The sequence below is a fragment of the Bactrocera dorsalis genome, chromosome 1, assembly GCF_023373825.1.
Source record: "Bactrocera dorsalis isolate Fly_Bdor chromosome 1, ASM2337382v1, whole genome shotgun sequence".
In the NCBI taxonomy this organism is placed as follows: Eukaryota; Metazoa; Arthropoda; class Insecta; order Diptera; family Tephritidae; genus Bactrocera; species Bactrocera dorsalis.
Window position 1 is genome coordinate 113,687,725 of NC_064303.1, and position 12,893 is coordinate 113,700,617.

At 36.7% G+C, this 12,893-nt stretch overlaps 2 protein-coding genes across 2 annotated transcripts; one reads left to right on the forward strand and one right to left on the reverse strand.

Moving 5' to 3' along the window:
• Positions 1 to 7,488: 7,488 nt before the first annotated feature.
• On the reverse strand, positions 7,489 to 8,711 carry LOC125779969 (odorant receptor 33b-like). The gene is made up of 2 exons (XM_049461297.1): positions 7,969 to 8,711; positions 7,489 to 7,900 (listed from the first exon to the last, which is right to left on the reverse strand). The coding sequence occupies exons 1-2, from the start codon at positions 8,709 to 8,711 to the stop codon at positions 7,489 to 7,491; spliced, it is 1,155 nt and encodes a 384-aa protein (XP_049317254.1).
• A 1,512-nt stretch (positions 8,712 to 10,223) lies between these two features.
• LOC115066387 (odorant receptor 33b-like) lies at positions 10,224 to 11,672 on the forward strand. The gene is made up of 2 exons (XM_029551534.2): positions 10,224 to 11,155; positions 11,221 to 11,672. Exons 1-2 carry the CDS (start codon positions 10,437 to 10,439, stop codon positions 11,621 to 11,623), a joined length of 1,122 nt encoding a protein of 373 aa, XP_029407394.2. The 5' UTR covers positions 10,224 to 10,436; the 3' UTR covers positions 11,624 to 11,672.
• The last annotated feature ends 1,221 nt before the right edge of the window (positions 11,673 to 12,893 follow it).

Genomic DNA, 12,893 nt, shown 5'->3' on the forward strand with positions numbered 1-12,893 from the left:
CGAGATCCCCAAGGAGCCAAGCAACCCCAAACATACTTATACATAGACAAGCTTTGCGGTCATTTTTTAGGTCAATGACACCACTCAACAAATCTGGACGAAGATTTCTTACTAATGGGCTAAGAGGTCTTTGGGGTATTTTAGGTGTCCTGATTACGAATTTGCGTTCAAACATTTTCCAACACGTATAACTTTTTTTGTCATTTTAAATAAGGTGGTTTGACCCTAACGTCACAGTCGGTGTAAACTAGTGTAATTTAAGACACAAATTAAGTGATATATCGATAACTTCGAGTACGTGGTACACAGACCTCAACCGCTCTTTAGTTTTAATTATTTCGGATTACCCAAAAATAATATTTAACAAGCCGTTTTTTACACAAAACAGATCTCATCAGCAAATTTTGGAAAATTGTTTACAAGATGCTTAGCAACAAAAATAAAAGAATCACACAGTTGAATGAAATATGTATATTATCAATTTTTGAATGAATTTTGAGAAGAAGCCACTATATGCAGCACGTTTTATTGAAGTGTTTAACAATAGTAGAAATTAAAAAAAAATATTTATATTAAATTAAAAATTAAAACTTTTTTTTAGAAAAATAACTAAAATGAAGACGAGTTTATTATGGCATGAAGTTTTAGCTTTGGGAAACTTCATTAAATTCCACTCAGTCAAAAAGCAGATATATAGGTATATGTAGGCATAAATATTGGGAGCATAATTAGACATTCCTTCATGTTGAGGAATTCGTGCATGTGGCGCTGCTTTAAGAGTTCTTGGTTGTGAGACTGTGCCAAACTTTATTATTAATACAAGCAAGCCGATGTACCCAGCAGGGCTTTCACGTTGACAGACGATGCTTTCAAATCTATTTTATGACTTGGCAATGCCTTGTGAGAAGGTTGCAGAAAAAATACTAAAATAAAGGAGATAGGGTGAATGAAGATGATCTACACAAGATAGAGATATGGTATAACTTAAATAGCACACAAAATTAATATATTATTAAACATTTATAAAACATATTAATATTATTAATTATTGTCACTTAGAAACCATAGTAGACTAGTGCAGAAGCCTTTGAAAATTATAAAAAAAAGAAATTCGTTATAGAATATAACTTCTCGAAAATTAAAGATAATTACAAACATTAAGAGAAGAATAAGTTACGGGTGAACTGAAGGAGAGGGCCGTGACTGAATTTTTAAGAGCTAAGGATGGATTATCCCGATTTCCGTCAAAACTACAAGTCCTATAGAAATAAGCTATATGATAATGTTGTAAGTAATGACAATATTCATAACTTTTGTATTCAGACATTATTCACATAACCTCGAAATTTGTGTGTAAAATTTACATAACCTAGTTTTTAGGTTTCTAATTTTTATTTTCTCCAAATTATTTTTTCCTTTCACGAAATTTGGTGTAGACTTACCTTCTTTTTTTTGTAAATTATTCAAAATATTTTTTTCCTCCCTATATTGATCCAATATCGAAAAACCCCTAAGTTTTATTAAAAGAATCTCAAGTCAAATTTTTAAATTTTTTTAAAATGCGAGTAGGCTTTAATATCTCTTCTATCTGTTGGTATTAAGAATATGTAGATTCCACCCGTTCCACCCGGTACCCGTTTTGCAGCACCTATGAGGCAGTCACGAAATATGTTGTCCATAACTGACGCCTTTCTAGACTACCACACTTTTGTGCTACTTGGTTATTGATATATATAGTCATGTATTCGTTTGCGTGCCACTAATCACAACTATAATTCGATTGCAGTTCAATCTAAAAGGCACACACAACGACAAAAGTAGGTGTACCCTTATATATTATAAGGTTACCTTCTAAGAAAAACTTCAATATTTATTATTGCCACCTTTGGTGTTAATTTTAGCCAAGAGGCTTCGAGTTCTGAAGAAGCTATTGTTTTATTTAAGACGATCCATCGAGCTTATTCCCCAAATATTGGCATTAAAACTCAACAGAATTTAAGTCAGGGCTTGTACAGGTCATGGTAGGAATCGGACATTAAGTTGGTTTTGCTATTTGTAGTGCCTGAAATAACCATCCTCTCGGATTCTTCACTGAATTGTTCACTAAAAATATTAATTTTAAGGCTCTGCTGAATAAATCGTGCTGAAACTGACTGCTCTTTCCTACATAACTTCTCTGATTATTTTAGCCTCTGTGCGATAGGGGTAGCCCTTGGTTGGCCTCAACTTCGTGCAATCTCTGGTCCACAATTTTTTAGTTTATTGTTTGTGATTTTGCCGAACCCCAGTCCATTAAAATGATCCTCCACAATTTTCACATATCAACACAATTTCTGTAGATTTTGGGATTTCATTAAATAACATCTCAAAAATATTGTATAAAACACCTTTTTGTAATTACAATTATGAAAATAACGGTAAATATCATACCGTTATTCTTTTCTAGCTTACAGCATGTATTTATTGTGTGAGACTTTTAATTATTGAAGACTTGGAAGAAATATTCCAAGGGTAGTCAAAAATGTAGTGAGGTAGCCATAGTTTTGTCGGATACTATATTTACATAGATAAGCATATTTTACAAGGGAACGATTGTTGAAAATAAGTTAAGAAACTGCTTATACATCTGTAGTAACCGTATGTGCGCAGAATGTGCACGAATACTCCGCCGGAATAGATGACAGTTCCAGAGAGGCCCTCTTGTCCTATATATACGTTACGTGCTAAGGCCGATCCCATCTTAGCGATTACATCTCACCAAAAATTTGCTTAGGCAGTTCATTGGTATACCCGCTATTTCAGCCACATATCTGAAGAATGCTGATCCAAGGTGCTTTAGCATTGACTGCCAGAAACAACTGTTGAGATGACTCTACATTATCTTTTTGGAGCAATTTTAAATTTTTCGAAAGCAAAAAGGTGTAATTGTGTCTGAATCTCAGTTTTAATTACTTAACACTAATTTTAATATACTCGCATAGTATCCTTTCCACTTACACATTTTCCTACCGGGTACAATCACTAGGCGATGAATGTGGGCTATATGCAGAAATTGCAACGGAATTTCAACACGGACGAACAACATAAGGAATTTGCTATGGAATTTGCACTAACAACAGCGACAATCATCGGTGGTTAAAAGCAAGCGTGTTAAGCGAGTGATAAGGGCCGAGCATGCCACATATAAATCAGCAGTCAATTGATATAAGGAGTTGAGTGAATGCGATTGTGAGTAAATTAAGCACGGAGATATTGCGGTGGCGCGAGTCTACGCTCTGTGCCGAGTGATAAATGTTTTTATGAATAATTAAATATTTTACATTATTTTAAAGTGATTGGAAATGTTTGGTAAACAGTTTTTATAAAAAAATATTTTGAATAATTTTGGAATACTATTTCTTAATACTTTCTTAAAGGCTGTTTAAATAAGTACAAAGTATTTTTCAACAGTAATTTTTTCCGATAGAGCAGTTTAAATGAATATACAGTTCCTACTATAGTCTCAAAAATGCTCGAAAAGCAAAATTACTTCGATTTGTGCCCTAATCGGTATAAAAAATAGTAATTATATTTTTTCTATATGACGGAGACAGAAATAAATTAAATTCCAGACACAGGCCTTGAGATGTTAATCAAATGCTTTAGTGCTCAATAGTGTTGCTGGACTTTTGCATAAAAGCAACCAAACACACATGATAATATGTATGCGTAGTAGAATACAAGTATAATAGAATTATTCAAAAAATAAAACCAAGCGAGACATCGAGGCACTGAAAAAACCTCCAGCTATGCAAGTGGAAAATACCAAAGTAAAGGAGCAATCAATCTATTCTCAATGAATCCACAATGGCGTTTAAGTGGTTTGAAAGCGACAGTGTTGGCGACCCGTTAGCACGACAAGTCGCCTAACCGAGACTAACCGCAAATTGCACACAGCCACACACACACACACACACAGCGTACTGGACAAGAAAATCGACAAATCGACCGCCAATGTGGTTACATGCTTCAGTGATTCCATCAGACGACAGTGCAATGAGTATTTTTGTAATCCAAAGCATGCGGATGGCCGAGCGAATATGCGCAGACCAAGCAGCCCAAGCAAAGCAATCAAATGCACATTTAAATTCACTCACACACTCACAGCCACAGACCGCAAATCGCAGTGCAGCTCGTCTATGCAGATATGCTGGGGCAGTGGCATGCCTTGCGCCGACAAATGTGAAAGATATGTGAAAGCGTTAACGGCGGAATGCACAACCGAAAGCTCATTTGCGCTGAGAACAAATCGATTTGCTCGTATAACAAATGAAACGTTCACACCTAAATTCAATCCAATAAATTTACTTGTAATCAATTTTTGGCCCTTTTTTTCATTTTCTGCTGCCAATGCATTCATTATTTTTTATTATGATGAGCTTTTTAAATTATTTTATTATTCACGTGAATAACTTTTTCTGCTCACGGGAGACAAGTACATAGCTTTGGAAGGACTTCAGGCATTTCTGTACAACCAAAGCATTGAATTTATAAGGAAATGAATATTAAATTAAGAAATTGTACTATCAAACCCATTTTGAAACCTTTATCACTTCATTTAAACCTTTTAATACATACGAACACATGTTGGACAAATGAGGCTTACTGTGAAGCAATTAATTCTCTAGTAAGCATACCTGGGATGGCAGCACTATTTGTATTTAGTATTCAAGGCATTCGGTACTCGGCCGCAGGAATTCAATAAATTTGCAGCTGACGACGTTATTTGCAATAAAGGTTGACATAAGTATGGGCATAAGGAATTGTGGAATGTCAGCGTGCTTGCGGCTTCTCAAAAACGACACGTGCACTTGCACAAAATAGCGCTATGGGTACAGCTGAAGTTTGCTCGAACACAACATGTTCGAAAATTTTGAAACGTTTAAGCAATCGAATTCATAATAAAAGTTTGATACGGCGAAAAGACTAAGATACTGAAAGTCTTAGGTTTTCGAAGTGATATGATAGCATGTCTTGCGATATGTTATGATGTGATATCATATAACGACTTTTTGATGAGATGTGAAATCATAAGGAGATATTTTCATAAGAAGTGATGTCATAAGACTACATTTTGATGTGATATTTTATGATGTGATGTCATAAGGTGATATTTGTTGAAATGTGATATCAATAGGGTAAGATTTTATTGTGATGACCTATATTGGTGAGATGTCAGATGTTATGATGTGATGTCATAAGGAGACATTTTCATGAGATATCATATGTTATGATGTGATGTCTTAAGGAGACAATGTGCTAGGATGCGAACGATAGGTCATGATTATGATGTGAGAAGATGTGATGTGACGTGATAGGTAGTGATTTCATATAACATGTATTGGTGGTGAATACTTATTTGAAACTGACTGGGTGCTGTTGGACGCTTTGATGTGTTGGTAATAAAAAGCAGTCTGGACGTCAGGGGTATTTGATATGATACGACAAAATATAATGCGAGGAGATGTCATATGATAGGATTTACCGCAATATTATAAACCTTTTTCGAATCGCTTTCAGTTACACTCTTTACGCCACCATTGACCATTAGCCGCAACAGCACACCGCTTACAACAAACAGTACAAACAAAGGCATCTCCAACAATAACAACAACAAGGCGCATTAACATCACGAACGCAGCATGAATTCATAACACTTCTCGCTTTAAGTGGACAACAGGGGGCATCGTTACGCCACATATGTACACATGTACTTGAGCATATTCTAAACAACTTTGCTGTCGTTATGTAATAGCAAATGATGGCACTGCTTTGTTACAACAACAAATTTGGCTTAAGCAAATATTTTCACACTCATTTTACTTTGTACTCGTTCAGTTGCCATTCGATTTTGACTCTTCGCCCATTAATGTTTTTTGTGTTCTTTCCTTCTTTTTGGTTGTTTTTGCGCTGAGAGCGTTTAGTGGCAAACGACTCGTGAAACGAAATGAAAACATCATAATTTGTGCGTAAACAAGAAAGTGTACCGACGTCTTTAGTTTTTGCTGTTTGTATTGTTATTGCGGCAGCATGATTTGCTATTTGCACAAAGCACACGCGCTCCCATACGTTTTGCCTGCCTCCCCCCACACGGTACGCTGGGCAAATAAAATTTGAACAATAAACAGCACCATTAAATCGGATATTCAAAACGAATATGACTAATCGGTGTTTGCAGTCAAATTGGCCAATAATGTGAGAGCAAAGAGGCCCTGAGGTATGAATTTGTGATTTGGATAGACACCCCTAAATCGGTAAATTTAGACCATAGGATCACTGCTTTTGTTATCAAAGCTAAGTATATTGCCTCTTTGAGTGTATGAAAAAGTAAGTTCTTTTGGTCCACAAAGAGGCTTACGAGATGTATGTACTCAAACAAAGACCAAACATATTTGTTTAAGTTAATATTTTTTGCCGACAGGAGAGAAATAGTTTCCATGCCTTTCGAAATAAATATTCATATACCTGCAAGAGTATATAAATATATTTGCATATGTAGTACTTAACGTTAAAATTCGCTTAATCGAATGTTTTGAATAAAGGAATTTAGTTAATTGCACGCAAATATTTCTCTTTTTTCACACTCAAAAGCACATGTTTATTCAAAGCATGATCAAATATTTTTTTCACAATTTTCAAAATATTTCCAAAATTGGATTTCACTTGTTTCTTCGCTTTGTTTATTGTTGTCTTTTTCTTTGATTTTTTGTTACTGCAATTTTGTTATTGTTTTGCGTTTTTGATTTTCGCCACAGGTAAAAATACTCAGAACTATTTTAGCATCTCGCATTTGGAATATTCAATTTGCATTTGGCGCCGCTGTGATTGCAATTTTGATTGCATTTACTATTGTCGGAGCTCATATTCGAATTTCAATGGATTCCGTAGCAAACTTGGCATGATCCAATATTTGGCTTTGCAGAGTTGGGGAAGGTCTGCGGCTATCGAATGTGGCAACAACTAATAATTTGAATGTAGAGAAAGGTCGACAAATTTATAGTATAACAACGAAATTATATAATACCGTTAGGCTTTTGTGTAGTCACAAAGAAGAGATTTCTGTAAATAAATAATCGAAAACTGAGGAAAACTTCCAAACTTTCATATTTATTAAAAGCAAAGGCTTCACTAACTTTACTTTATGAAGTCAGGAATCAAAAGTGCCCTTGGTCAAACGTGTTCGATAAAATTGGCCACAAAATTAAAATAAACAAAACCTCCACTTTTATCATTCTTAGATTATTCAAAATTCGTAGTAGATAATGCTGAGGGAATAGGTTGCTCAGAGCCAAAAGTATCGAACTTAAGGGAAAGCAATTTAAGGAAATAATCAAAGATAAAGAAAGCAATTTTGCTATGAAACTCAGTCAATTTTTGTTATTTTGTTAAAACTTAATCATCTTAACCATCTTTCTATCAGCCAACTTCCACCACACATCATCTGTCCCACTATTTCATACGATTACACACCGTATACAGAGAATAAGCCATCTTGCAAGTGCCCAGGAAAGAGTTCAACTGTATACCGATGACGCCACCTGCCAAAGGAACAATCTCCTTCATTGATAACTGCACGAAAATGCGTTGGTTCTGGTGGAATTCGCGCGACTGCCCCAGCCAGCTGCACTTGAAGATTGCCGACGGCAGCTGCTGGAACTCATAAATCAACATGCTGCCATAGAAGCAGCTCGGCAGCAATTCGATAGCCATACTGACGAAATAAACCGCATAGTAAATGTAGGCGAACACATTCTCCACATAGAAAATCAAATAGAACAACACTATGCACATATTCAAGCCGCTGGAAATGAACTGCGCCAGTTGCGGCTGTGAGAGTGTGTCCTGAGTCAGTTGAAAAATGCTGCAATGAAAACACCAAACCCCTCACTAATCAGCAATCGGTCGTGTTTTGTGATTTCACCAACTCACCGCACCAGTTTCTTATGATCCTCAATGCATTCGATCAGCGCATGACTATGCTGCTCCTTAGACTTCTTGGCATCCACACCCACTTTGGCCACGCGCAACGACAGCAGATGCACATGACCGGCAATGATGCAGAGACTCATCGGTGGATAGATGTCGTTGGCTAGATTCTGCACGATTTGTATGGTAACACCGGCAATCTGATAAATGACCGCAGCGCAGTAGCTGAATGTGTTCGCGTCCCATTGGAATGGCAGCCATGCGGGGTACATTAGACGGCGTTCCTTGCTCAGTAGCGTGGCTGAAATTGCTGCCATATTTGCGCCACCATAGGCGATGGAAAATAATTTCAACACATTCTTTGCGCCAACAACAAGTTCCTCTTGAAAGTATGCATGTTCCTCTATGCCCTCGACGCGCTTGTCCAGGTCGGCGAGCAGCGCTTGCACGTTGCGTATTTGCGGTAATTTACGACGCAATAAGTAATGCTTCACGCTGCAAACGAAACACGTGATGGTAATGGACAGATTTTGGAAGAGATCTGCTGGCGATGGATTGAGGAAGAGACCCACAAACAAATGGATTGGATAGAAAATTGTCACCGAAACGTTTATGAGCAGGTCGTAGAAGCCACAGAAGTATTTACAGCTTGCGGTTGAGACGCCGACCGCCTGCCAGCAAAGCCAGAAAGCGCGATACAGTACAACTGAGTCCACAGGCTGAAAGATTGCATTTGAAGTCTCCATCTTTGAAGTAGGTTTTCAGAAATAACTTAGTTAATTGTATAACCGTGTGATAATTATGAGACTTGTGGCAAATGAGTTATTTTTGTGCAGGCTTATATTGACCAGCAGAATTATAGTGATATAAAAATTACACTGTGCAACATGTTTTAAATAACAATATTCGTAGTAGGCATCTTTCAAAAAATAATATTATCGAAAAAACGAAAAATATATTGTATAAAAAAAAGTGATATTATTTTTTCTTCAGCAAACAATTTATTACAAAAAAATAAAATAGCAAAAGAACTTTTCAACGCATTTCAAAACCCTTCATTACAGTTATGGTTTTATATTCTAGGAAAACAATTTTTAAAACTATATTGTACACTTTCGATTGCTTTGATGTAGAGTGTATGCTTGTGTGATATATGTAGGTACGCCAGCAACCAAAGTGGGCGTTGTATTTACATCGACTTATTTTGTTTATGATATTAAGCAATCAAGACTTACACGATAGAGTATATAATTAAGTCATTAAATGGACGCCTATGCGTGAGAATAATGAGACAGTAAACAACTGTCCGAGCGGGCCTCAGACATGTAGGGTTAAGGTTTCACCCACTACAAGGAACACTTTTAGGGTCAAATGTCTAGGAATGCGCTTCGATATTGTAAAGTTAACTAAATAAATTATTTGCATATGCTCTTCCATAAGCGAATTCTTATAAATATACATTTGTATTTCAGAAAGCTAAATGCAAATCACTGGGACAATATTTGGTGTAAACATTTGTAATGTAGCTACTCGCTCAAGGTCATTTATTTCTATGGTTATTTGTGTTATTCAATTAATTTGTCATTAAGGCTTGAAGATCCAGTACAATCTTACTTTTCTGCGAAGAGGGTGTAAGTTTCGGTGCACTTAATTTTAAGAGGCTCTGGCTATCTAAAAGGTTTACTCTCCTATAGTTGCAAATTTCATAAATAAATCTCGATGAAGTGGACGGCATATTCCGGTAGTTGCACACGCACACTCTTCGTGCAACACATCTGCACCGTATTAGCTCTAAACTAGACTCTACTATTTGCTGCTGTAGTTTTCTTTTCCAACATATACTCGGATGTTGTACCAGTTTTCACGAAATTCTGGCTTTTTATTGCTCCGGAAAAACGGTTCGTCTGGCTTAGGTTTAAATGAATATCTGTGTGAAAGTGTACGGGTGTACGTGTGTAGTTACGGCTATACGTTCTCTTTACCGTTTTTGTTCTCGATTAGTTTTCTTGAATAGACTGAAAAACTTTCCCACACGTTCGCGTCTTCTGCTCTACAGATTTTATCATTCACCTTAACGGTTTAAATAGTACAAAAAAGGGTTTCGCATAATAACATATTTATTTCTTGAGATCTTACAACAACGTCGACAACTCTATTCCTATTATTTTACGAACATCTGATATAAGGCTCAAATGTTAACGTTTCCCTCTCAAATAGCTAACATTGTTATATTCATACCCTGGTAATGAAGTGTTGTTATTGAAGTGTCGTGATTGCGACTTCCAACGTGACCAATAATTATGTATTTCAATTACACAAATCCACATAATAATTACAGGGCACACATGCACGACAACTCATCTACTCCGTTTAGTCTTTTCATTCCCACAAAGTTCCTTAAATACCAGAACACGCCAGGTATGAACTGTCATAGTTTGCAGGTCATCGGTTGAGTTGTTTTGACTTCCGTGATGGACTCAAAAATCGACACGGTGAATTCTTTCAAGAGACTATTATTTCTCTGGCAGATTTTGGGCTTAAAAACCAATTATAATAAGTATTTGATCGGTCTCTATGATATTTTTGTTAACATTTTCGCGACTTTTGCCTTTCCGCTTCACCTGCTTTTGGGTGTGATTTTCGCTAGCGACAAGGAAACCGTTTTCACCAATCTCGCCATCTGTATTTCCACCATTGCCTGCACAGCTAAACACTTGACCCTTCGTCCGCAACTCAGCCAAATAATCTTTATTAACAAAATCCTACAGAATCTGGATCAGCGGGTGCAAAATGAAGAGGATACGCGTTATTACATGAAAAATATGCGTGCGAGGTGCATTTTTATGATGAATTTCTTCACTGTTTCCTACTTTGCAGTGTCAGGAATGGCAGTGCTGGCTGCTCTCTCTACCTCCAATATCTTATACCCGGCTTATGTGATTGTCGATTGGCAAAATTCGACATGGAAGTACTTGGCGGTATTTATCTTTCAATTTTACGGCTTGAATATGCAAATCGTGCAGAATCTCACCAACGATGTTTATGGGCCTATGATCTTATGCATGCTTTCGGGTCATATTCATTTGCTCTCCAGACGTATTTCACGTATTGGACACGAGAGTGCAGCAGAAGAAGATAGAAACTATGAAGAGCTAGTGCTGTGTATAGACGAGTACAAAGTCTTGATGAAGTAAGTGAATTATTTTTACCAAATAACTTGTTTAATTTTCTTCATAATATCCATAGCACAACGAGACAAGTGGAACGAATAATCTCACCCAGCTACATGGTGCAGTTCACAGCTGTTGGCATTAACGTCGTGATTGGTCTATTATATTTACTTTTCTTCGCCGACAATCTCTTTGCTTACTGCTATTATATTTTCCATATTATTTCCATTATGACCGAAATTTTTCCCTGCTGCTACTATGGCAGCATGGTTCAGGCAGAATTCTATGCGCTGTCTTACGCCATATTCCGCAGCAATTGGATATCACAGTCTCGCACTTTTCGTCGCGCCGCGGTTACGTTTACGGAACTTTCGCTGAGAGATGTCACTGTATCGGCGGGTGGAATGATGAGAATTCATTTGGACTCGTTCTTTAAGACCTGCAAAATGGGCTACTCAATATTCACCGTTCTACAAAGTATGAGATAAAGGATTGGAAGTGTTGTAATTATTTTAACAAATAATCATATTAAAAAAAATCACAAGCAAGTGATCCTGAATTTACCAGGAAGTCATAATAACGGCAATAAAATTACGTTCGTCTGATATCATGAGGAAATAAAATATTAAGAAGTATTGAAAAAATCCATGCGACATAGAGGGCTAATACAGTGGAACGATGAGTTTAAATTTGGTGTTTTTAAAAGTAGCCTCGTTTCTACCTTCTTAATATAACAAAAATATGATCGTTGCGCTATGCCTTTTATTGGATGCATTGCCTTACGACTTTGGCATACTTTCCTGCGGTTTTGATTCGTTATTTATTTATTTAACATTTCAACTTAATAGATATAAATTTACCCAAGAGAGACTTCAAACTGTTTTGATGCCAAAGAAACTTAAGATTGCTCTTTCGGAGTGATTTAGTCATTTATATTTTTTGACTTATTGTAATTCACTCCCTTGCATACATAAGACATTTGCAATTTCTCAAGTGTAAACATTACTCATACGCCGTGTAGGGTATGCAAATTGAGGTCGGCGTGTGTATTAAGAGGGAATGCTCACGTAGAAAATGCATTTGCCAATTAGTTAAAATACTTACTCACTCTCTCACCTCTGTTGAATGTGAAACTGTTGCGGCACCTTGTCTCCATTACCAATAACCTCAGGCACATACACATATGTACCTGCCTTTAAGCACAAATCTGATTTTGAAACCGTTGCAAGTAACAGCCCGGTAAGGTTATGTAAGGTGAGGGCATCGATTTTCATGGCAGCACTTACCACTATTAATTAAATACATGTTAATGCAATCCTTACACGCAATCATGTTGACGCGATTGAGTAAGGAATAAAATGAAATCGGCGAGGGTTTTTGTAAAGGGAAAAAGTCAGAGGTACCAAGATGCAACTCTGGCAACGTGGAAGTGATTGACATGGAAGAATTAAGATAAGTTAAGGGGATAACAGATATTTAGCCTTCGTATGACCGTACACACCGAAGAGGAGTAAAGACATAGAGCTACTATGTGAAGTAGCTGCTAATTATGGCTGCTTAAAAACGCACAAAATTTATAAATTATTACATGCGTGTTGGCTTGATGGTCGCTCAAAATGATGAAGCGATACTTTAAGTGCCGATATTAGAATTTATATGCAAAGTAACACCGCGAAGGGCAAATCTGCACAGGCACTTAACGGCAGAAGCATTTGTGGGCAATTATGTCGAGCGTGTGTGGCATGTATCAATTCAGAG